Genomic DNA, 26,132 nt, shown 5'->3' with positions numbered 1-26,132 from the left:
TTCACTGCATCAAGTCTCCTGTAGCAGTAAAGTAGCACTGGGGCAGCAGGTTTTTATATTTTTTTGGTGGCGTCCAGAAAAGGTCCAGGGGAGTTTTGCTGTGGGAGGGGGCTTGGGGTCAGTAGCAGGTTTACAATGGTGCCAATGGCGCCGTGGCATCAGGCCCACCCTGGGAAGGGGCCCATTACAGACCCTTCTAACCCATCCACATAGCCAGGTCTGGCCCCTCGCCTGGGGCAGTCCAGCACACAGGCCTTGCTGTGTGAGCAGCTCTCAGCCAGCAGGTTCCACTCGCCTGTAGGGGTCTCATCACCCAGCAGCTGGGGGCCACCATGCAGGCTCGGCAGGGCTGCTGGCCACGGGGCCAATGGGAATGGGTGGGCTGGGTGGGATCTTGGGAGTCACGTCCTAGGGATCTGCCCCGCTCCCCAGCACTGCTCCAGCTCTGAGCTGTCTCTGCTGCCTGGGACCTGTGGAACCCCACCTGCCTCCCCGGGGGAAGAGCCATCTGGGACTGGTGCAGAGGCTGGGCCAGTCTTAGCCAGTCACAGGGGACAGTGCGGCGGGGCTCAGCTGAGTGGGTCCTGCCAGGCATGTGGGTCCTGAGGGAGCCTAACCTGGGTAGGATCTGCTCCTGCTCCAGCCTGGCTGACTGCACCACTCCCAGGGGCCGGAGTTATCCTGCCGCAGGATCAGCTCTGGCTGCGCTACCGGCTCAGCTTGGCAGACACAGTCACCTCCCATCAGGGCCGGCTATTGTGGCCAGGGGTCAGGGTGTGGGAGAGTAGGTCTCTAGTGAGTCTGGGGGCGGGGGTGTTGGGCAGTAGAGAGATCTGTGTGTGTTGGGGGGCTGTGCAGTGGGGAAGATGTGTGTGTCAGGGTGCTGGGAAGTGTAGGGGGTCTGTGTGGGACACTGTGCAGTTGTGGCGGTGGGGGGCACTGGGGGGATGAGGGGGCTCTGGGCAGAGAGGTGCAGGGTGCTGTGCAGTTGTGGGAGGGCTGTGGGGGGTGTTCGGCTAGGGAGGCACTGGGCAGTGAGAGGAGCTGTGGGGGGATTCTGGGTAGGGGGGGCTGTGCTGGGCATATTGGTCTGTGGGAGGGCACTGGGCATGGGGGTTTGTGGGGGTCTCTGGGTGGTGTGGCACTGGGTATAGGGAGTCAGAGGGGTGCTGGGCAGGGGGATAGCATGGTGCAGCATGGGCCCGCCCCCAAGGGGAAGAAGCATGATGGCAGCGCAGGGCCAGACTGGCCAGTGTGCCTCTGGCAGCTCCCGGTTTGTAAACAGTGCCCTTGAACGGGGCTGGAGAGGGCTGTCCCTGCCATGCCATGACCCATCTCCCATTGTGCCCAGCCAGCCCCTCGCTCTGAGGACTCTGCCCCCCTGCACTATGTCCCCATTGCCCCCATGGGGGCCCACAAATATGTTTAGCACTGGGCCCACAAAAGGTTAATTCGGCCCTTTTTGGGGTGCAGGCTCTGGGGTGGAGTTGGGGTGCAGGAGGGTTGCAAGCTATAGGGAGTTTGAGTGAGGGGTGCAGGCTCTGACCTGCGGCAGGGGATTGGGGTACAGGAGGGGTGCAGACATGTGGGCTCTGGGAGGGAGTTAGCAACTCAGCAGGTCATTCAAGGGAAAGGAGCTGCAGTGATGTCCTACAGACATAGAAACTGATAGAGGACTCTTTTACGTATTCAAAATGCGAGATGCAGAGCCTGAGGGAGGGCGCTTCTGGTCGGTATTTCACAGCAGTCCCTCTCCTGGCCTGGCCGGAGCAGTAACGGGGTCACTGTCCCCCCTCCCTAAACGGGGGGTTTGTCCCCCCACAGGCTCCGGCAGCGTCGCCCCGCCCCACCACCGGCCCCCCGATTTTTCCCCTTCAGCCCCTCTCCTGCCGCTACCTACAGTAGCTTGATCCCCGGACAGGACATTTCTGCCCCGTGCTCAGAGCCTGACACCCACCCGCCGCTGCGATTTGCCCCCCCTTAATCCTTTTAAACCCCTCCAAGGAGGAGGCAGCAAATCGTAAGTAGAAGTGAGGGCAGTGGCAACGGCGCAGGTCACTGGGCATGCTCAGTGCACCCAAAGTAGGGAATAGCGGGAGGGAGCCGTTTGTGTCCTAGGCCAGACTCGCCACTGCGCGCGCACCTCCCTCGGCTTCGCTGAGCCCGACCTGGGTCAGCCCCAGCCCTGGCCGGAGCGGCGCCTCCGGGACACCGTCTCTGCCCCACCCATGCAGAGATGAGCCAGAAGTCCCCACCCGGGAGGGCTTTCGTGACGTTATTCTTCCGCGCCGCCGCAACTCGCCTTTGCTGCGAGTTCCGGCGTCGCTGACAGCAGGAGGGTTTTCCCTCGAGGGCGGAAGGCTCTGGTCACGTGACGGGCGGACTGCGCGCTGATTGGCGGAGGGCGCCCACCGCTGTGTCACACATGCGCGCGGCTGGGGGGCGCGCGGAAGAGGTTCAGGTAGTAGCTTCATTTCCCCCTTTCCCCTCCCCCCGCCTCGGGAGGCGCGGCCCCTCGTGGGTGTGAGTGACTGGGGATGGGGCACGTGGAGCCGATGCGTGGGGTGTAGGCGGGATGGAGATGAGAGTGGAGGTGACTTGGGCAGGGAGCTAGTTGGGCCTGGGGTGAGGCGAGGGGAGTGAGCCGGCGAGGGAGGGGGTAATGGGGGGGGGGGGGGAGTGAGCCTTCCTGCTGGCTTCCGGCTTTCTGGCCCCATCTGGCTCTTAGTGATTCCAGAGCAAATTAGCTCTCTTTATGGGTGAATTGATGTTTTTGCTCCCTGAGTTTCTCCTGTGGTCTGGAAGTCACCTGGGTTTTTTGGGGTTAGTCAGGAATGCCAGAGATTCTGCAGTCATTCAGGAGGCCTTGGTGGGCCAGAGAGCAATCCGGCCCATTATGCTGTGTTGACTGGGCAGGACGAATATAGTAATTGTAATAAATCTTCTTTTTGTCAGCCAAATAAGCGTGAATGTCTCCAAATATGCATGGAGAACAGCTGGAGTAAGGAGGCAGTATTTTAACATACTGACTTATTTGCTACTATCTGGTTTTCTTTGGCTAGTTTTTTGTTCTGATCATAGTTATGGGCCCATCACTGGGTATGTCTACATTGCATATCTGAGCTAACTTTAACCTATCTAGCTCAGGTATAGGAGTAGTGAAGCTGCAGCAGCCCAGGCTTCAGCATGAGATAGCTACCTGAGTAATTACCCAGAGTTCTGGATGGGCTTGTCCAGCCTGCACTGAAGCCTAACCTGCTGTGATTTCGCTTCCAGTACCCAAGCTAGGTAGGTTAAAGCTAGATCATGTGTGTCTACAGGAGCTACAGTCACACCCTGTGATGCAGTGTAGACATGCCCACTGTGTCCTGTTGATTCACCTGGGTCTTCAGTGCAGACAAGACTTTGTAGGAAGACTGTGAAAATGTTTTTCAGCATTATTAGTACTAGTTCACCAGTAAGCAATCTTAGGAGACCTAATGTAGCTAGGCCATGAGTGCTGCTGTTTTAAGCACCATGTTATGTCTGGTTTGAGCAGGGTTGGATTAAATGTTGCTTAAAATGCAAATAACCTGGCCACACTAGGGCTCTGCATGTTGCTGACGCTGGCAGAGATGGATGGTGGCACGTTTTTGGAAAATTTCTTTAATATAGGCACGTCTATTCATGCGCTTGGGTGGGGATAAGGTAGTTCATTAGGTCTGTTTGCATTCCCCAGCCCTCCCCATCTTCCATTCTCCCCCTGCTGCTCTGTTTTGTCCTGCAGTTACTGGTAATTCTGAAGATGCTATTCTGTAATCAGCCAGCCTTTAGTCAGAGTCATTGTTAAAGATTAATTGACTTCATTTTAAAATGAACGTAGACTTGTTAAAATCTGGGGTGATTTTACTTTGGCTTTTAAAAAACAGCTATTCTTACAGGTATTGCAGTTCTAACTCTAACTTGTGAAGAATGCATTTTTAAAAATATAGGGCACAGAAGACTGGTCTGCACTTGAAACGCTACAGTGGTGCAGATACAGTACTTCAGAGTAGACCGGGGTGGGCAAACCATGGCCCATGGGCCACATCTGGCCCTTCAGATGCTTTAATCCGGTTCTCGAGCTCCCGCAGGGGAGCGCGGTCTGGGGCTTGCCCTGCTCTGCGTGTGCCATGGCTTCCGGAAGCAGCAGCATGTCCCCACTCTGGCTCCTATGCATAGGGGCAGCCAGTGGGCTCCACATGCTGCCCCTACCCCAAGTACCAATGGGAGCTGCGAGGGCAGCACCTGGGGACAGGGCAGCACGCAGAACCGCCTGGCTGCCCTCACCCCCGCCCACAGGCCAACCCACTACCTCAGCCCGGAGCCCCTCCCGCACCCCAACCCCCAATTTCATGAGCATTCATGGCCTGCTATACAATTTCCATACCCAGATGTGATCCTCAGGCCAAAAAGTTTGCCCTCCTCTGGTGTAGACACTGCATTTGGTGACAGGAGGGGTTCTACCATCGGCATAGGTAATCCACCGCCCAGAGGCAGTAGCTAGGACAGTGGAAGAATTCTTCTGTCGACCTAGTGCTCGCTGTCTACACCATGGAAGAACATAGCTGGGTCAACCTAATTTTTTAGTGTAGACCAGGCCTAAGCCTTGTTACTTGGCAGAGTGCTGCCGAATGATTTCGGCCCTCTTTGGCTATATCTATGCTGCAATTAAAAACCTACGGCTGGCCCATGCCGGCTGACTCGGGCTCAGGCTGTGGGGCTGTTTAATTGCAGTGTAGACTTCTGGGCTTGGGCTGCAGCCCAGAGGCTGGGACCCTCTCACCTCGCAGGGTCCTAGAGCCCATGCTCCAGCCCAAGCCTGGAAGTCTACACTGCAGTTAAACAGCCCCACAGCCCAAGTCCCATGGGCCTGAGTCAGCTGGCAGAGGCCAGATGCAGGTGTCTAGCTGCAGTGTAGACAGGCACTTTGAGAATACAAGTGCTCCCACCTCTGTGTATGAACCAGGATAATTTAGAAGGTGCATGCCTACTCATCATCTGAAGGGTTCATGTTTAGTTCATCCACCTGGAAACAGTCAGGGCATACCCTGACTGTTGTGTAGGAGCAATGCACACATTGCTCTATCCAAGGACATGGACCGGACATGGACCATGGGAAGTCAATTAAAGGACAGTAACCGTGGGAAGCTTCCTTGGCCTGGGCTCAAGGCCTGAGAACTAGGATTGTAGTAGATAGAGGCTGGTAAATAAGAATATTAATCAAAGTCATATTTCCTTTGTTGTGTCCTTTTGCGGTTGAAGTATGTAATGCGCAGGGGGGAGAGATATAATAAAAGGGAAGGTGGAAAGCTGACAGGCAGCAGCCCGTTAGCAGACCAGCTCGCTTGCTTGCTAAAAGCTGTGTTCCGTCTTGTCATTGAACCGCCACAATCATCAGTTTGCAAACAGCTAGAAGATAATAAGGTGATAAAATAACAGCATGGATTTGTCAAGAACAAAATGTGTCAAACCAACCTAGTAGGTTTCTTTGACACGGTAACTAGCCTTGTGGATGTGGGGAAGCAGAGGATGTGGTATATCCTGACTTTAGTAAGGCTTTCAAACTGTCTTGCATGATCTTCTCATAAACAAACTAAGGAAATACACCCTAGATGGAGCTACTGTAAGGTGGGTGCATAACTGGTTGGAAAAGTGTTCCAGAGAGTAGTTATCAAGTGATCACAGTCAAGCTGGAAGATCATATTGAGTGGGATCCTGCAGGATCAGTTCTGGGTCTAGTTCTGTTCAGTATCTTCATCAGTGATTTAGACAATGGCATAGAAAGTACACTTATAAAGTTTGTGGACGATACCAAGCTTGGAAGGGTTGCAAGTGCTTTGGAGGATAGGATTAAAATTCAAAATGATCTGGACAAACTGGAGAAATGGTCTGAAGTCAATAGGATGAAATTCAATAAGGACAAATGCAAAATACTCCATTTAGGAAGGAACAATCAATTGCACACACAAAATGGGAAATGACTGCTTAGGAAGGAGCACTGTGGAAAGGGATCTGGGGGTCATAGTGGATCACAAGCTAAATATGAGTCAACAGTGTAACATTGTTGCAAAAAAGTGAACATCATTTTGGGATGTATTAGGAGGAGTTTTGTAAGCAAGGCACAAGAAGTAATTCTTCTGCTCTACTCTGTACTGATTAGGTCTCAGCTGGAGTTTTGTGTCCAGTTTTGGGCGCCACATTTCAGAAAAGATGTGGCCAAATGGAAGAAAGTCCAGAGAAGAGCAACAAAAATGATTAAAGGTCTAGAAAACATGACCTATGAGGGAAGATTGAAAAAATTGGGTTTATTTAGTCTGGAAAAGAGAAGACTGAGAAGGGACATAACAGTTTTCAAGTACATAAAAGTTTGTTACAAGGAGGAGGGAGAAAAATTCTTCTTAACTGCTGCGGATAGGACAGGAAGCAATGGTCTTAAATTGCAGTAAGGGCAGTTTAGGTTGGACATTAGGAAAAACTTCCTAACTGTCAGCATGGTTAAGTACTGGAATAAATTGCCGAGGGAGGATGTGGAATCTCCATCACTGGAGATTTTTAAGAGCAGGTTAGACAAACACCTGTCAGGGATGGTCTAGATAATACTTAGTCCTGCCATGAGTGCAGGGGACTGGATTAGATGACCTTGAGGCCTCTTCCAGATCATCACTACCTCCTACATGTCTGACAGCTAAGCAACTTGTTAACTTTTGTATATTTTGTTCTTTAATGTTCTGCTATTTAATTCATATTACCTGTAAACCGTTTTAGCCAACGCTTTTTTTTGTAGCAATTAATAAATTTGGTAACTTGATAAATAGAACTCTGTTCTTATTACCTTGTGTCATAGGAACATAGTAAAAGGAGTACTGTAAAATTTTGTATCTTTTATTTGAAAAAGCTGATCTTGCTTTTTGTCTTTTGGGGCTGTGGCATAGTTCTGGTTGAAGAAATAACTTAGTCTACATGTGCTTCAGTATCCATTGGAAGAATGACAGATGACAAAGATGTGCTTCGAGATGTGTGGTTTGGACGAATACCAACCTGCTTCATGCTGTATCAGGATGAGATAACTGAAAGGGAAGCTGAACCTTATTATGTAAGTACAATGAAGATAGGCAGGGCTAGCCCAATCACATCTGGGTTTTTTTTCAGGCTCTTTGGTCTTGGTGCTTCTGGTGGGAATGTTTTTTTGTGTGGGGTTTTTTTTTTTTTTTTTTAAATGCAAGCAAGAGTGGTGTTCTAGTATAGGTGGTGACTAGGTAGCTGCTGGTGTTCTTATCAGTATTCCACCTAGACTTGATCCAAGGAGAGTTAGATGACACAGTGAGTTTAAAAAAGAAAGGGGTGTCTGGCCTGTGCTAAAACTCTCACCATTATTAGCATTCATGAAACTGTAATAATGAGTGCTTTAAAAGGTGTAGGCAGGGCTTTTCACTTGAACCTCAAATTAATTGTGTTGCATACATGGGTATGGTGATGTCCAGTTTGTGCAGTGAATGCCTTTAAATGTATGTGAATAAGGTTGCTGGTTTCACTGGAAAATAATGGATGTGTCCTAAGAAGTGTTACCCTATTAGGAGTAGACAGAACATATTTATAATATTTCTTTAGACTAAGGGCTAGTCTACATACCGCACTACATTGGTGCAACTGAGCCACTGTGGCGCGTCTGGTGAAGACGCACTGTGCCAATGGGAAAGCGCTCTTCTGTCGGCATAATTACACCACCTCAACAAGAGGCGGAAACTGTACCAGCAGGAAAATGTCTCCACACCAGTGCTAAGTTGGTGGGTATTGGAAGGGAAGAAACAAGTAAGTTACTTTTTCAGAAGGTTTAACCTATAGGGTGATCTAGGCATTTGTGAAAAATATTTATAGGCTTTACTAAAGTTCTGAAATCCTAAGAACAGGTAAATGAATTAGTTTAATTGAGAGAAACTAAACATCCACGGTTGAAATGTTTTTTTTTTTTTTTCTCTTTTAAAATTACTTACCTAAATCCACGGTGAGTCACCTAAATGTAAGTGGCCTGATTTTTGTATATGCTAAGTATTTACAGCTTCCATTGATCTAACGTGAACTGTAGGTGCTTGAGATCTCTGAAAGTGTGGCCATTTTTACTTAGATGACTAGCTATGGATTTAGGTGCCTAACTTTAGGCACCTACATTTGAAAATTTTGACTAAAATTACTAACATCAATGAAATTAACTTGTGATCATACTGTCTGGTTACTTAAAAAACAGAAACAAAATCATATTCCCACATTATACTATTCCATACTTAATTGGTATTACAATTTGGACTAAAGTAGAATTGCTAAGCAAGATTTTGATGAAAGCAATGTTTGATACCCTCTCACAAGAACCCTGCTAAAAGGGCTTCTGTGAAGAATTTGCCAAACGTTATTGGCCACCTTGTTGCCCCACCCTACACAGAAGAAAATTGGTCTGTAGCAACAGTGAAAGTATACCTGTAATGTAGAAACATATCCCACATGGATCTAGCTGCAAAAGGAAACTAACAAGGGTCATGTGCTACAGAAACAGAAAGATGCATGATAAATAAAAATTGATATTTTAAATCACAAATGTCTGGAGCGCCATCTCAAGCATAGGAACTGACTAGAATTAGTCTGTAAAATGGTTTGAGGCCTTTGAATGAAATACACTAAGTAACCTTGCAAAATTGTCATAATTTACCAGTTCAGGCACAAAATTTTCTTGTCCAAACTTATTGTGATGACGTTTAAAAAATTTTAAGTTATTTTAACTTCTCTCCCAATGTTAAATGCTCAAGCCAAGTGGGAAGAGATTCATGCAAATACAGGCTCTAGAAATGCAGTAGTAAACCTTTAAATCTTGTGGGAATGCTAAATAATAATTTTTTTACAAAAGGCTTCCATGTCAACTTGTTCTGATTTGGTTTAATTTTTTTTAAAGTTAACCAATCTTTTGATTCAACCATTTAAACAGCATATTTTGAAGTCTATTTAAAAAAAACAACTACATTTTTATATAAGGGCTTTTCTGCTCACCTTATGTGTCTAAGGACCTTTTCAGTTAGTTCCTCTCTTACTGACTTTGTGAGGAAACGTTGAAACTGATTCTATATAAGTGCAGTCAAATGTGAAAACTAGTTAAAAATATTCTTTTGCTACTTTCATATAGTTACAATTTTTAATAATAGGTATAAAAGTTTCAGATGAGAAGTATGGGCAGCTAAGAGTGTTAGGAGTAACTAATTAACTGATGGAGGATTCAATTATTTTTCTTGTCTTTTACTTAGAGTTGCAAACTTTCTGTTTTGGACAATGTGCCTCTTCTATTTGAGAAATAAATATACTTAAAAGGTGAATTGTGTAGAGTGTGTCTCTGTTTCATTTTATAAAATGATAGTTTTTCCTTCTATTTTTGAGGAGGCAGTCAGTGGGTTTTTAAGGACTGGGGAAAATCGCAACAATCCTGATGGGTATCACATGTGAATACAAAATATGAAGAGGATGGAACTTGCGAGATGCAGAGAATGCACAGTGCACTATGACATTGTTCATATGAATTGAACAATATTTTGAAAAGTTCATATTACAGATTTTTAAAGTATCAAATGTTTATCTGATCAAAATTTTTAGCACAAGTGAATCTTTATTTTCAAGCAGTTCTTTATAGAAATGTATCTATCCTGTTTAATGATATGGCATACTCTATTTTTATACCTGTTTGAAAGAAAAGGGTCCAGTTATGAGAAATGTAACTGGACCTGACCACTGAGTAATTTCTGCCTTTTAGTAAATTACTTCTGTCTCCCTCCAGCTGCATTGAGTGAGGAAGAAAAAAACAATTTACAGACTATTTTTTGTGTTAAGATATTTTCAGTGCTGAAGCCAGTTGCATTCAAAACTTGATTTAAAATAAGTATCATTTGGTAGCATTAACTTATTGGCGTTTAAGAAGCAAATTACTATTACTATCTAAAAGTATGGCATGTTAAAAAAACAAAACAAAAAAGACCCAAAACACCAACTGCATATTTTGTCTTTGTTTTTGAAAAACAGTATCTATATTTGGCTGTATATTAGATTTCTAAAACTTCAAAAAGAAATGACACCTGCTTGTACAAACTTTCCTTTCAGTTGCTTTTACCTAGAATAAGCTACTTGACGCTGGTAACGGACAAAGTGAAAAAACACTTTCAGAAGGTTATGAGACAAGAAGATGTTACTGAGATATGGTTTGAATATGAAGGCACACCGCTGAAATGGTGAGTTGATTTAACTTTGCATCATTAAACTCTGCATGTATAGTACTAAAAACTACAGTATAAAAAGTTTGAGTTAAGCATGCTGTCAGTATTTGCATCATAAACTAATCACATCTTACTGTAAAGACTAGAGTTTCAGTACAATAGCATCTTCTCAGAGAGACCCGTCACCATATTACCATTTACAAAAATTTTGAATTAGTTTTGGGATGAGTGGTATTTAAACTCTGTCTCTCTGTAGAACACTTAATTAAATGTTTACTGTGACAGATCTGATGCTCTGGAAGCATGGACTATTCAAGGACTGTTATATTGAGATATGACATGCTATGGATACATGGAATATTCAGACTATTGTGTCAACTTTATAAATATTATATGCATCTTTATAAACTGGCTAGTAATTGTATTCCTGGCTAAATGGGGGAGCTAACAGATTTGTGGTGTTTGGCAACTGTTTCATGAACCTAGTTGATCCCTTTCTACTTTCTGCTGTTGACTGTGAACTGTAAAAAGTAACATTATTAATCAATAATCTTTCATGGAATAATACTTCTCTTCCATAAATAAGGAACTGTTTTCAAATCACCTGCTTTAAAAAGTATGGTGTGTGCTACCTCAGTAGAAATAGCATTTGTTCTTAGTCAAGCATTGTACAAGGCAAACTGATTTAAACATGTTTTTAGATACATTTCTATATGTTGTAGATGGGAAGAAAAATATTGATATTAGCCACTGGGGTCTCTGTGAAAACTAAATGTCATCTAGTGGACTCTGCTTTGCTTTGTACTGCTGACTTACAGGTGTTGTCTTGTGACTCTCGCGCTAATGAATTCCTATGAAAGGTGTTGCTTGAAATTGTTACTAGGGCTGTCGATTAATCACACTTACGTGATTAACTCAAAAATTAATTATGATTAAAAATTAATCACTTTTAATCACTCTGTTAAACAATAGAATACCAATTGAAATGTATTAAATATTTTTGTATGTTTTTCTACTTTTTCACATGTATTGATTTCAATTACAGCACAATGCAAAGTGTGCAGTGCTCACTTTATATTATTTTGTATTACAAATATTTGCACTATAAAAATGATAAAATAAATAGTATTTTTCAACTCACCTCATACAATTACTGTAGTGCAATCTCTTTATTGTGAAACTTCAATTTACAAATGTAGATTTTTTGTTTGTTACATAACTGCACTCAAAACCAAAACAATGTAGAACTTTAGAGCCTACAAGTCCATTCATTCCTACTTCTTGTTCAGCCAATCGCTAAGACTAACAAGTTTGTTTACATTTAGGGGAAATAATGCTGCCTGCTTCTTATTTACAAAGTCAGCTGAAAGTGAGAACAGGTGTTCGCATGGCACTTTTGTAGCTGGTGTTGCAAGATATTTACATGCCAGATGCGCTAAAAGATTCATATGTCCCTTCATGCTTCGCCCACCATTCCAGAGGACATGCTTCCATGCTGATGAGGCTTGTTAAAAAAAAAATGTGTTAATTAAATTTGTGACTGAACTCCTTAGGGGAGAATTGTATTTCTCCAGCTCTGTGTTTTTTGGATTCTGCCATATATTTCATGGTATAGCAATGTCTCATGATGACCCAGCACATGTTTGTTTTAAGAACAATTTCACTGCAGATTTGACAAAGGCAAAGAAGGTGTCATAACCACACAGCTAAGGGTAGCTTAAAATTCCTCCTTACCTGTAAGTGGTTAAGAAGCTCAAATAACCTGGTTGGCACCTGACCAAAAGGACCAATGGGGAAAGAAGATACTTTCAAATCTATGGGGGCGGGGAGAAGGCTTTGTCTGTGCTCTTTGTTTTTGTGTTCCCTGGGGAAGCAGAGAAGTATCAGGTCAGAAAACTCCTTCTCCTAAAATCATCCTAAAATAAGTCTCAATGTTGCAAAAAGAGTAAGTAAATAAGCTTAGGGGGTCTTTCATGCGGGTCCCCACATCTGTATCCTAGAGTTCAAAGTGGGGAGGGAACCCTGACAGAAAGTATCAATGTAAGATTTCTAAAGCTAGCTACAGCATTCGACCCAAGATTTAAGAATCTGAAGTGCCTTCCAAAATCTGAGAGGGACGAGGTGTGGAACATGATTTCAGAAGTCTCAAAAGAGCAACAATTTGATGCAGAAACTACAGAATCCGAACCACTAAAAACGAAAATCAACCTTCTGCTGGTAGCATCTGACTCAGATGATGAAAATGAACGTGCGTTGGTGTGCAGTGTTTTGGATCGTTATCAGGCAGAACCCTTCATCAGCATGGATGCATGTCCTCTGGAATGGTGGTTGAAACATGAAGGGACATATGAATCTTTAGCGCATCTGACACGTAAATATCTTTCAACGCCGGCTACAACAGTGCCATGCGAATGCCTGTTCTCACTTTCAAGTGACATTGTAAACAAGAAGCGGGCAGCATTATGTCCTGCAAATGTAAACAAACTTGTTTGTCTGAGCGATTGACTGAACAAGACGTAGGACTGAGTGGCCTTATAGGCTCTAAAGTTTTATATTGTTTTGGTTCTGAGTGCAGTTGTTTTTTGGTGCATAGTTCTGCATTTGTAAATTCAACTTTCATGACAGAGATTGCACTACAGTACTTGTATTAGGTGAATTGAAAAATACTATGTTGTGTTTTTACAGTGTAAATCTTGGTAATTAAAAATAAAGTGAGCACTGCACACTTTGTATTCTGTGTTGTAATAGAAATCAATATATTTGAAAATGTAGAAAACATCCAAAAATATTTAAATAAATGGTATTCTTCTATTAACAATGTGATTCATTGTGATGATTTTTTTAAATCTCTTGACAGCCCTAATTGTTAGCAATACAAAAAGAAGGAAACTGGAATATATGTAAGAAATCTGTACATCCACAGTGGAAGTGTCTCTTAGAATTGAACAATGGTGATTATTCCTTTGAATTGTGTTATATGTTGTAATGGTGGAAAAAGGGAAACTGGGCTCTTAATATATTTTATTGGTTTAAAAAAAGAATGGCTTTAACTAAAAACTAATTTGTATTTTGATACTCTTCTGTTAGACTATCCCCTTCTTTTTTCTTATTATTTGTATCATCGTAGTACCTAGAAGCCCTAATCATGTACAAGGACCCCACTGTACAAACACAGAACAAAAAGACGATCCCTGCCCCAAGAATCTTCCAATATAAGTATAAGATGAAATAACAGATGGATACAGACCGATGGGGGGGGAATACAAGTAAACAAAGAGACAGTATTGGTTAGCATGATAGGTATACAGAGAACAGTACCAGCACCAGCAACCTAACAGTTGTCAAGTTTTTATAGGCATCACAGCAAAGGAGAGTTATGAGGAGAGAGATTTGAAGGTGAATGATGAAGTTGCTTTGTGGACATTGACAGGGAGCTCTTCCCAAGCCTGTGGGGCAGCCTGGGAGAAATCAGAAAGGGTTTGAAAATTTAACAAGTGGGCAGTGGAGGACAACATCATTGGCTGATTGGAGGCGAGTATCGACATCTCATTAGCAAGAAAAAGTTGATGGGTGGGGGTCTCACAGTGAAGGACCTTGAAAATGGAAATAAGCAGCTTACATTTGATGCAGAAGGGGGAGCCAATGGTTGGATTCAAAATGAGGGGAGACATAATCTATGATGGGCTAAGAGAACTATCTTTGCTGCAGCATTCTGAATGGATATGAGCAGGGCAAGGTTGCATTTGTCAAGACCAGAGAGAAGGATGTAGCGCTAATCAAGACACAAGATGATGAAAGCCTGGATGAGAGTTTTTAGCTGCGTGGTTGGATAGGAAAGGCCGTATCTTAGAGGTGTTGTTTAGCAAGAATCTGCAAGTTTTAGATGTAGCCTTGATGTGAGGTTCTACAGAAAGGTTCAAGTTGAAGATGGTGCCCAGGTTACAGGCCTGAGCGACAGGCAGGATTGTGGTGTTGTACACAGTTATCAAAAAGGAGTTTAGGAGCTCTGTTTTGGCTATGTTTAGCTTGAACTGGCAGCTAGACATCCAGGAGGAGATGTCCAAGAGACAGGTTTATTTTAGTTTGAACAGAAGGACACAGGTATGGAGTAGAGAACAGCTCCAAGGACATTAGAATTAGACTGATTTCTAGGAGCACAAGGCACTACTTCAGGAGGAATATCTTTAGAAGGTAAACAGCCAAGTAAAAATGGGGTCGCTTAATAATGATCAAGGCTATTAATGGTGTGATTCTGCAAACATTTAAGCGTGTACTTAACTTTACTACCAGAAGTAGTCCCATTGAAATCAGTGGGGTTGCTTGCAGTAATAAAGTTAAGCATGTGCACAGGTGTTTGCAGGATTAGGTCCTTTATTTTCACTGTTGTAAGCTTTACTTACATAGGAAAGTGTAGGGCCATCTGAGGGACCTTTTTAATATTTGATGAGCACCAGCAATGTGGTGAATACTGTACAGAACAGAGAATATGTGGGTCCTGCCCCAAGGAGTTGATTTAACTACCTTTTTTTAATGATGTAAAGTGACACAGTCTACTCTTGTTTAATCTAAGATGCATAGGGTCTTAACTTGTTTTTTGGGGGGGAGCTATAGGGAGGTGCTCCCAAGCATTATGGAACTCTGGCTTCCCCTGGGAGATAAGAGAATGGAGAACATGAGAGCCATTGCATGGAGAAGTTTGTGGCCTTCCTTTGCAACAGTACTACAGAATAGCCCATGGGTACCCCTTGTGCTTACTAGAAGACCAGGGAACCTAAAATTACAAGGCATTCTCACATTTATTTAAGATGTTGGGTAATTTTCAGAGAGACGAGGTAGGTGAGTTATTGGACCAACTTCTGTTGGTGAGAGAGACAAGCTTTGGAGCCACAGAGAGATCTGGGAAAGGTATTCCCAGCGTCACTGCAAAATGCAAGGTGGAACAGATTGTTTAGCATAAGTAGTTAGCTCATACTTTAAGGGATGGTTCAAGTATGAGTGGCCTGTTAACATCTCTGCAGTCATAGGACAAAAAGAGGGGATTAGTGGGTTATGAATTGTTATAATAAGCATTTAAATTTAAATTCATTTTTCTGCTAGATACTACAAATTATGGACTGAATAGAGCCATTGGATTTATGGCTTATTACAACAATCTGTAATCCACTAACCCCCCTTTTGGTCCTAAAACTATCCCCTCTAACCTTCCGCTCTTTTCAGAAGCCTGAGGGGGTGAAAAATGGAGTCTGTAGTGTGCCCAAAAAGTTAATAAATCTGGGCTTTGGTGCATGGACCACATTTGTGTGTTAACCCTTTCAACAGCTTAATAGACGACATGAACGGAAAAGGATCAATATAGATTCTTCTGGTACCATGCAAGAGAGAGTCCTTATGGCAGAGAAACAATGGTGAGATGGAGCTGATTATGCTGGCATTAGCTTTTTGAAGGCGGCAGGCTAAGGGAACAGTGCCATTGTAATGGAGTTGGGGGAACTCAAATGGGCAAAGTATTGTGAGCTGTGTTATATAAATTAGGTTGATATAGTCTGGCAACATTAGGACATTACGCAAATAGAATGGGTATCAATAAAAATCACCAGGAGGGATTGGGTAAGTTTGGTAATTGTTTTTAAATTTATTTTTTCTCGTCTATTGCTTTGAGAGGACTTAATGCACTAGTTCACTGACGAAGCAGTGTTAAAAGTCCTCAAAAAAGATACATTTTAATTAAATGTTCACAGTCTACCTGAAAACTGGTGTATTGAAGTGCAAAGAAAACAAACCGTGGGGAGGGGGAAGTCTCTGATCCACTATTTATAGAAATCTTACCCGTTAATTGACTAAATTTTTACTTATTACGATGTTGGTTTTTTAAAGCTGGTTATGTCTCTTTATAATGGCATGTTGTTGAGTTAAAAGTAAATGTAAACAAAACTGCAGTGGAACTGCTACTTAAAAAGTCATTGCAAGAGTTTTAGTACAATATTCTGCACATTGGGTGGAAAGTAAATAGATTGCTAATAAATGTGAACCCCCCAGAAACTTATAAAGTGGTGATCTCTCAATTATTATTGATTAAAGTAGGAATTTTGTATTCTATTTTATGAACACACAATGAGAAACAGAAACATAACAAAAATAGAGATGTATGCTCTCTACCCTCTATCTCTGTATCCATCTTGCGTACTTTGAGTTGGTTCCACATCTTAGTCCTAAACTGATGGCCACAGCTAATTTCTTTTGCTAAATTTTAATGCTCTAGGACCTGATCCTTCATTTCTGATACACCCAAAACTTCCACTGATGGAGGAGAAAATATGGCAATTAGTAGACTTCAAATACCTTGCATTTTCTCAACTTTCACCTTCACCAGAAATTGTCATGGGAATTCTTTTCTATCCTTTATGTGACTTATATGCTACACGTGTCTTATTTTATTGCCAAAGAAAAGTGGTTCTAGCATGAAAATAACAGTGCTCCTACTTGTTCTGGCTGACACACTTCATCTTCTCCGATGCTTTTTCAAAGCTTCAAAAAAAAAAAAAAAGCTGTAAAGTTGATGACCGTTAATTTTCCTTAGTTGCCTTGTGTCTTTTGAAAATATTAATGAACTTTAAATAGAGTTCTGCAGCTGCACACTTACACCTCACAAGCACCTGCTCTGTAATACTATAGCAACAACTAATGGACGGGGCTGGAAGTCAAATTACGGCTATGCATTTATAGATTAAAGCCTTGCCAAAACTAAGAATTGCTCCAGCAGCTTATAAAGAGAACTGTGGCCTCTTGGAATCTTTTCCTTTCCTTTTTTATTTTTCCCCACAAGACCTGTCTGCCCTGGGCTCAAAATCCAGTTCAGGCTGACTCTGGCAGTCAAACAGTATATTTTGAACAGGAAACCTCCCTTAAGTAGTTTGCACAGTCATGTTGTCTGACTTTCTGCCAATTTCTTTGGTACTTGCTTACTTTGAAAAATTTTGTATTTTTTTAATTTGTTTTTTCTTATTCCTCCCCTGAGCTCTATAGGTGCAATGATCTGTGCTTGCACGCCCCAACATGCTTTTTTGTTTGTAGTGTCCCATACAAAGGCATGCTGTAGAAACAGTGCTCCTGTGTCACAGCACTTCCCTAGAAGTTCAGTACTGTGTGAATGGGATGGAGAATGTAACTATCCCCATCCTCTGCTAACAAACAAACCCTCTCTTTCCCCCCTCCCCTTCTGTTGGTGTGTTCCTGCCCACTCTGTCTACCTTGGCTTAGAAACATCTTTTATTTGAAAGAACTATAAAAGGTCTCTCTGCAGGTGCTGCTCAATACCATAGGTGTTCCTGGCTCCTAAAATACACTTCAGGTTAGAAGTCCTGAAAATGAGTGGAATGTAGTCTTGTGGCATTATTTTAAGTCTGTGATGGCTTGGAGTTAAATGCTAGTGTGTGCACATTAGTGCTGCTTCAGAATTTTAGAGGAAGAAACCATCTTGTTTGTAGCTCTGAAGATTGTAATACTCTAGTCATAGCATTTTAATTTTAATGGGGATTCATGTTTCTGCTTAGCAAGTGATTTCTCTGGTGGGGATTCTGTCTGCAGAACTAGCTTCAGAAGTACTGTGATGGGAACAAAGTGACATGAATACTTCCTCATAAAAGGATCTAGCAAAGGACATGCGCTGGAAGCAGTTGTTGAAGAACACTTATTTCTCTTAAGCATGTGAATTTATTTCATACTCTCTGAAGTAAGGAGACCAAAGGGAAAAGGTAGCAGAGGTATACCAAGAAGTTTATTTTATGTATTAGTTGGTATCTGTATTTGTATAGTAAATTAAAAATGGCTCTCTAAGAGCCAGGTGTCATGCAATATGTTCCCTGTGTAGTAGTGTAATTCTTAAAGGAAGGCTGCACTTACTTTGACTGGTGGGCTAAATAAAATATTTTTCCATGAATTGCCTTTGCAGGTCTTTTTATTGTAGGACTCATGTGCCATGACTGCACGCCACAGAACTTCTACTAGTTAAGAACCCTTAGCAGTAAAAACATGTGCATTAATAATGGATCCATATTTTTTAAAAGTCCTGCTCTGTATCCATCCTTTGTTCTCATTTTCTACCATCAAAAAGCAGTCATGGAGCCACTCTCTTGTTCTTTCTCCCTTTCTCACTAATGTTAGGAATTTTTAAATAACTAAACTCAAAAGAATATCAACTTTAAAAAAATCACACTTCTGTCTGAATTTTTAACTTACTAGACGTGTCTTGAATGCAGTGTTATTGGAGCTGTGTTGGTCCAAGATCCCAGACTTGAAGAGTTATGTGTAAGCTCAAAAGTTTGTCTCTTTCACCAACAGAAGTTGAACCAATAAAAGATATTATCTCACACATTTTGTATCTCTAAACTTGTCTTAGCTTTTGGGCTAACTAGCCAGCAGATGGTGCTGAAGCACTAGACTGTTTATATATATTTTCAGCTGTTACGAAAATGTTCTGGTATATCTAGAAATGATGTTGTCTTCTCCTTCAATCCTTCCTCTTTAAGGCCCCCGTCCTGGAAAGTCTTAAACACACGTTTAACTGTATGCACTGTGAGCAATCCCATTGAATTCAGAGGGGACTACTCAATGTCTGAAGTTAAGCACATGCATAAATATTTGCAGGATCAGGGCCTAAGAGAACAGTTTTACTTTGTCATGTTTCCAAAAATACTAATTTCTAAGGTCTTTGAAGGTATAAGAGAATTGAGCCAAATATGCCAAATCCAAGAGAAAATTCTACTGAGTACTAAAGCACTTGTCATATTTCATTAAGAGAGACATTTAACAAGATGGTCATCTTTAGATTTCTGTACAAAAAGATTTGCAGAAAAGTTTTATGAAGTAAATATTTGGGAAAGGTTTAAAATACAATATTTTTTTTTGACCAGGCCTGTAGTTTATTGCAAAAGGCCAGCTTTTATGACATAGTAAATTTTATTTACATTTTTTACTTCAAGGTAGAAAATGAACACTTAAAGAGTGCACTCTTTGTTCTTGTAACTTATATTAGTTTTAATGGTATTGCTTGTAAACCTTAAATCCCAGTTTCCCTATACTTTTTCCTTCTATTTTATTCTGACTAGTTTTACAGTAATGGGGTTAAAAAATGGCACAAATCCTGCCTGGCCATGCCTCACTCAACCTACCTGCCAACATGCCTTTGTTCTGCTGCCTGTTTACAACCATTCCCTTAGGCTGGAAGCCGGGAGGCGGGATAGGGAGTCATGTCCAGAGTTAATATGATATTCTGTAAGATTGAGTATAAAGCTTGGAGTTAGAAACTGTTGAGTTCTAGTTCCGACTCTGCCAGTGACTAAGCCAAGTCAATCATCTCTCCTTGTACAGGGCTTTGAGCATGCTTAACGCTGACTAAACAGGTGGGGAATAACTGGCAATTTTGAAGCTGGGAACTGGAAGTATATTTTCTGTTATAGGTAATTCTAAATGTAAAACTGGTGTGCATTTAATATACTCTTCACCCCCTTATTTTTTAGGCATTTTCCAATTGGATTGCTATTTGACCTTCATGCATCAAATACAGCTCTTCCTTGGAACATCACAGTACATTTCAAGGTACGATGAAAATACGTTCTTTCTCTGGTTAAAAATAAATCAGCTTAGTAAGAACTGCATGAAACTTTGAAACCAGAAGGTTTCATAATTATACTTACACCTATTGCTCAAGTATATACTTTTTTTTTTTTTTTTTTTTTTTTTTTTTTTTTTTTTTGGAAGGGGAAAGTTTGTGCTTCAGTACAACTTTTCAGAACTTTCTGGAAATTCAGAGCTGGCTTTTTCTGTCCAACAAGTATGCATATGTGTTTAAATGACCTGTCTTGGAAAATGACTCTCTGTTTTAATCTAAAAAATGAACTGTTTGCTTCAGAATAAATTGTTTGAATGTATGCTAGTGCAGTTGGGTAGAGGAGAAGGCAAGAACTCTCTACAGTTGTCTTTTGATTCATTGCAACTTGAGAAGGAAAGTCACAGTTAGAATGCTTGTTTCTTCAGAAATATTTGGAGGGGCATAGGCTTATACAAATCTTTGAAAAAATCAGATGACTGTTTGGTATATTGAAAGCACACTTGGTCTGGGTCCCCTTCAAGGACTTAAGTGAAATGAGTTTGGTAGCCTTGCAACAGTTTAGTCACTGGGGGGAAAACAGTGCACTGATTACACATCGTAAAACTGTCAAATATAATTTAGTAGTGTTACTGATCTTTGCTCAGGAGAGTAGTTGCACTGAATTAGCATTGAACTTGAATTATGTTACACCCAGTAGTCATACACAGTACTTTCAAATATGAATTGAAGTCAAAATCACAAAAGTATCTTCCATGCCATATTAGCAATTTTCATAATTTTAAAATAAAAGCAAAACTCACTCTTTTTCTATTGCAGAGATGCAAAAGAGTTAACATGGTGAGCAAAATATTTTGTTGCTAGGAAAAACTGGCTTGTTGACTGTGTGTTTGCGTGTTTTGTGATTGTGAAATGGAAATCAAAATTAGGAAGTATTTACTTAGGTTGTTCTGAATGCCCTCACTAATTGAGCTGAGGGACATTCGAACAACATAATTTTAAAAAAGTTTAGGAAGTCTTGCTAACAGGAACACTGCAGATGAATCATTGGTACTTGTGACATGCATTCTGGAGAACCTGTAGCTGTGTGTAAGTCTGCTGGGAAGATTTTAAACAAATTCATCACTTCTGGAATTGTGTGCACCTATTTTGTCTGAATCCTCTGCCTTAACGTTACACTAATAGTTGTTTCACATTATGTTTCCTTTTAGTTACTATTTTTTATTAAATATAAAAGTAGCTTGTTAGAAAATAATTGAAAATACAAGTATTTAAGAAAAGGTGTAAGCTATACAAGATAAAAGAATGTAGATGAGTTGAGGCAATATGGGTTATGATTCCTAGAGGAAATAGGTAAGGAAACAAGACAATCCGATATTTGAATAAGATAAAATAAGATTCATGCTATACACTTCTTTCTACAGAAATTTCCTTTTAAAAAATATGGAAGTGCCCAGGAATGCCTTTTCTGATTCTTTTAGGAAGTGTGCCCTCTAATTGAGTTCCTTACAGTGTGCACCTCTAAGCATAGTCTTTAAAATGAGTTTTTAAAGATAGGCATGTTGCAGAGAAGCCACCAGAACTCTTGAGCTCCTTTTGGAAATACCTGAAAGATAGGTGGCATTGACAAAGCCTTCTTGAAAATGTCCAAATGATACTGTAGACCCTGTTCAATTTCTTAGATTGTGCCATGTAATCATTGCACGTTCTAAGAAAAGTAGCTTTTACTGGCCCATTTCCTGTATTAACCACATCATGAGTACAAACATTCTAAGAATCTAAATGGTGTCTTTACATTTTTGACATCATAACACACTATCACAGATGGGATAAGAGAGAGGGACTTGCCATTTTTTTGCTGTTTTCATTCATGCCTAACACAAGCAATCGGCTACCAATTTTGTGAGCTCTTACACATGCAGTACATTATGGGGCATGCAGCCTTGGAACCTACATAATTTGATTTGAATGTGTGATTTAAATAATTCTTCACTGGGAGAGTGGGAAAACACACAATTTTGGGGGGGATAACGTGGGTGGAAGGGAAGGTTGAAGAGGAGGGTCATAGGCGCAACAAAAGGGAATTCAGTGGTGGAATCTGCTCAACATCTTAGATACAAATGCAGGGAGTATGGGGAATAAACTGGAATTATTAGTATATAAAATAAATTATGACTTAATTGGCATCACAAAGACTTGGTGGGATAAGTCTCATGACTGGAATATTGGTGTAGAGGGTTATAGCTTGTTCAGGAAAGACAGGAGGGGAAAAAGGGAGGAAATGTTGCACTATATGTCAAGAATATATACATTTGTTCTGAGGTCCAGAAGGAGATGAGAGGCAGACCAGGTGAAAGTCTCTGGGTAAAGATATTTGGAGAAAAAAATAGGGGCAACATCATGGTAAGGGTGCATACATAGACCACCAAATCAGGGAGAGGAGGTGTATTAGGCATTTCTAGAACAAACAACAGATGTATCCAAAACACAAGATAGAAACGGGGGGCTTTAACTATGCAGACATCTGTTGGAAAAGTAATTTGGCAAAATAATTCAATAATTTCTTCCAGTATCTTTCTGGGTATTTAACTATATATATTTAGCTGCAATTTTAACCACAATTCCTCCTTCACTTGCCAAGATGAGAATTCAGAATTGCTCTCCATGTTTCCTTCTGCTGTTGCAGGGAAAGTGCAGAACCTTGAACTTGGGTCTTGGAAGGTAAATGAAAGAAAGTAATTTTGATCAGTTACTAAGATGCATTTAAATGAATACACATAATGGTCGGTTACTTAATTTGAGAGGTAGAACAGTTTTAATACTCTATATAAGTGTTACTGGCTATGCAGATCTCAAAATTGTCTGTGTGCTTTAAGGGGCTCTTACTCAAAAGCTCCTCTTTTGTGTAAATGCAAATTTCATACCTAGGCCCTGTACCTGTACCCTGTAACATGTTTAAAGCATGTGCTTAAATGTTTGCAATATCAGAGCCCTACATAAGAACGGCCATACTGGGTTAGACCAATGGTCCATCTAGTCTAGTATTCGGTCTTCTGATAGTGGCCAGTGCCAGATGCTTCAGAGGGAATGAACAGAAAAGGTAATCATTGAGTAATCCATCCTCTGTCATCCATTCCCAGCTTCTGGCAAACAGAGGGAAGGGGCCCCGTCCATGCCCTTCCTGGCTAATAGCCATTGATGAGCCTAGTCTCCATGAATTTATCTAGTTCTTTTTTGAACCCTGTTATAGTCTTGGCCTTCACAACATCCTCAGGCAAAGAGTTCCACAGGTTGACTGTGCGTTGTGTGAAGAAATACTTCCTTTTGTTTATTTTAAACCTGCTGCCTATTGATTTCATTTGGTGACCTCCTAGTTCTTGTGCTTTGAGAAGGAGTAAATACCACTTCCTTATTTACTTTCGCCACACCAGTCATGATTTTATAGACCTCTATCATATCTCCCCTTAGTTTTCTCTTTTCCAAGATTAAAAGTACTAGTCCTATTAATCTCTACTCATACGGAAGCTGTTCCATCCTCCTAATAATTTTTATTGCCCTTTTCTGTACCTTTTCCAATTTCAGTGTCTTTTTCTGAGATGGGGTGACCAGACCTGCATGCAGTATTCAAGGTGTGGGAGTACATAGATTTATATAGAGGCAATATGATATTTTCTGTCTCATCATGTATCCCTTTCCTGATAATTCCCAACATTCTGTTAGCTTTTTTAACTGCCACTGCACATTGCGTGGATGTTTCCAGAGAACTACAGTAATTCCTCGCCTGATGTTTTAGTTATGTTCCTGAAAAATGCTACTTTAAGTGAAACAATGTTAAGTGAATCCAATTTCCCCATAAGAATTAATGTAAAGGTGGGGGATTAGGTTCCAGGGAAATTTTTTTTCCCGGACAAAAGACTGACGCTCGCTCTCTCAAGATAGCTAGAGCTATAGAGAGATATGTGCACACACATACACACTATAAGTTTTAAACAATTTAATACTGTACACAGCAATGATGATTGTGAAGTTTGGTTGAGGTGGTGGAGTCAGGGTGAAAGAAGGTGGGATATTTCCCAGGGAATGCCTTAATGGTAAATGATGAACTATCACTCATCTGAGCCCTCAATGGTTAACACGTTGTTAATGTAGCCTCACGCTCTACAAGGCAGCACAAATGGATGGAGGAGACACAGCATGGCAGAAAGAGACAGAGACACACTGTGTGTGTGTGAGAGAGAGAGACTCACATTGCCCCTTTAAGTTCCCTGACCCCACTCTAAATACACTGCCTTTTTAAGTAGATCATAGAATCATAGAATATCAGGGCTGGAATCAGCAAGTTGAGACAGCAGCTGCTGCCAGCAAGCTCCCTCCATCCTGAGCCCTGTCATGTGGAGATGGGGTACCTGGGGAGGGGGACACCCTGACGTTAGCACCCCTCTTTCTCCACGCTCTGCACAGCAAGCAGGAGGCTCCCAGGAGCAGCTCCAAGGCAGAGAGCAGGAGCAGCACATGGCAGTGGGGGGGCGGGACAACTGAACTGCCGGCAATTGATAGCAGGGAACTTAGGGGAGCTGATAGGGGCTGCCGGTCCACCCTGGTTCCAAGCCCCCACCAGCTAGCTCCAACGGGCCGCTTTTTTTGCAAGCAATGGACAAAGCAGGCGGCTGCCAAACAATGTTATAAGGAAGCATTGTGCAACTTTAAATGAGCATGTTCTCTAACTGATCAGCAACGTAACAATGTTAACCAGGACAAGGTTAAGTGAGGAGTTACTGTATCCACAATGACTCCAAGATCTTTCCTGAGTGGTAGCCGTTAATTTAGACCCCATCATTTTATATGTATAGTTGGGATTATGTTTTCCAGTGTGCATTACTTTTCATTTATCAACATTGAATTTCATCTTCCGTTTTGTTGCCCAGTTATCCAGTTTTGTGAGATCCCTTTGTAACTCTTCAAAGTCTGCTTTGGACTTGACCTATCTTGAATAGTTTTGTGTCCTCTGCAAATTTTGCCACCTCACTGGTTAACCCTTTTTCCAGATCATTTATGAATATGCTGAACCGTACTGGTCCCAGTACATACCCCTTGGGGACACCGTTATTTACCTCTCTTCATTCTGAAAACGGACCATTTATTCCTGTCCTTCATTTCCTATCTTTTAACCAGGTTCTGATCCATGAGAGGACCTTCCCTCTTATCCCATGATGGCTTACTTTGCTTAAGAGCCTTTGGTGAGGGACCTTGTCAATGGCTTTCTGAAAATCTAAGTTTGCTTTATCCACTGGATCCCCCTTGTCCACATGCTTGTTGACTCCCTCAACAGCCCTAGGCTGTAATTGAAACAGTAGAGGAAAATAGCTTCCTGTAAAGAGATGTGAGTATGTATATGTGGATTGTATTATTTTGAGAGAACTCTGCTACCAGACTAAAATAAATCTTTAGCTTCATTGGTAAGTTTAAAGATTGTATGTATTAGAAATATGGGTTAAATAAAATTTCACAGAAGCAATAATTTGATAGGGAATGAATGGTCTTGCAGTCTGTTATTCATTTCACTCTAGTTGTGTTATGGATGACTTAGTGGATCAACTGTGTTTTTTTCCTTAGACCATGTTATCAGTGTGATTTTGTAGTAAGTAATTTTTCAGTCTCTGTGAGAGACTGTTCACATGTTAACAGGTGTTATGTAAAATAGAATTGACAGCTATATTTAGGTGGAACAGAGTATGAAACCAGACTGGGTGAAACTTGTTAGCTGATATGTTTCTGGAACGACTTCATAGAAATAGTAACTCAGTGTTGCTGGTTGTAAGGAAGACACAGTACTGTTTTTTGGCTACGTATTGTAAATTATGTACGGTAATTTCATTGGTGTAAATAAAACTTGGAGATGTCGGTTACAGTAAAGATACTGAATACCAAGAGAAGCCAAACAACTAAACAAAAAACCTTACATTCTGAATTGAAATGTTTCTTGGAACTACTCCTTACTGCTCCAGCAACTTTCAGAATTGTATAATCAGAGGCTGACTGACAATTTGGTTACAATTGCCCTAGTTATCTTTATAAAAACAAACACAAAAAACACAACTTACTTAAAAAAGGTTCTTAACAGGGATTAAAAAATCAATATAGGTATGTCTTGAATAGCCAGGTCAGTGAAAACACGCAAAATATTTTTTTTTTTAAATTTCTGTGACTTGATTTTCACCTGTGTGGACCCTAGCATATGGTGTTCTCAATGTCATTTGGGCAGGTGA

General features: G+C 41.4%; 1 protein-coding gene across 17 annotated transcripts in view; it reads left to right on the top strand.

The window, feature by feature from the left end:
- The first annotated feature begins 2,284 nt into the window (after nucleotides 1-2,284).
- The window catches only part of ATG5 (autophagy related 5), a 122,034-nt gene continuing 98,186 nt past the window's right edge, over nucleotides 2,285-26,132 (top strand). For 4 of the 17 annotated variants that reach the window (XR_006289528.1, XM_043542737.1, XM_043542727.1 and 1 more), the window contains exons 1-3: nucleotides 6,993-7,114; nucleotides 10,150-10,277; nucleotides 19,778-19,856. Coding sequence is in view for 16 of the 17 variants with exons in the window: in XM_043542737.1 (XP_043398672.1) it covers nucleotides 7,007-7,114; nucleotides 10,150-10,277; nucleotides 19,778-19,856 (315 nt within the window). In the remaining variant the exon portion in view is untranslated. Of the gene's footprint in view, nucleotides 3,773-6,953; nucleotides 7,115-10,149; nucleotides 10,278-19,777; nucleotides 19,857-26,132 lie in introns of those variants that run through there. The other 13 variants (XM_027829246.3, XM_037894559.2, XM_043542731.1 and 10 more) reach the window with 13 other exon arrangements.

This window comes from Chelonia mydas, chromosome 3 (genome assembly GCF_015237465.2).
Source record: "Chelonia mydas isolate rCheMyd1 chromosome 3, rCheMyd1.pri.v2, whole genome shotgun sequence".
NCBI lineage: Eukaryota > Metazoa > Chordata > Testudines > Cheloniidae > Chelonia > Chelonia mydas.
The sequence above is the reverse complement of the archived record's forward strand: the minus strand, read 5'-3'. Positions and strand labels throughout refer to the sequence as shown.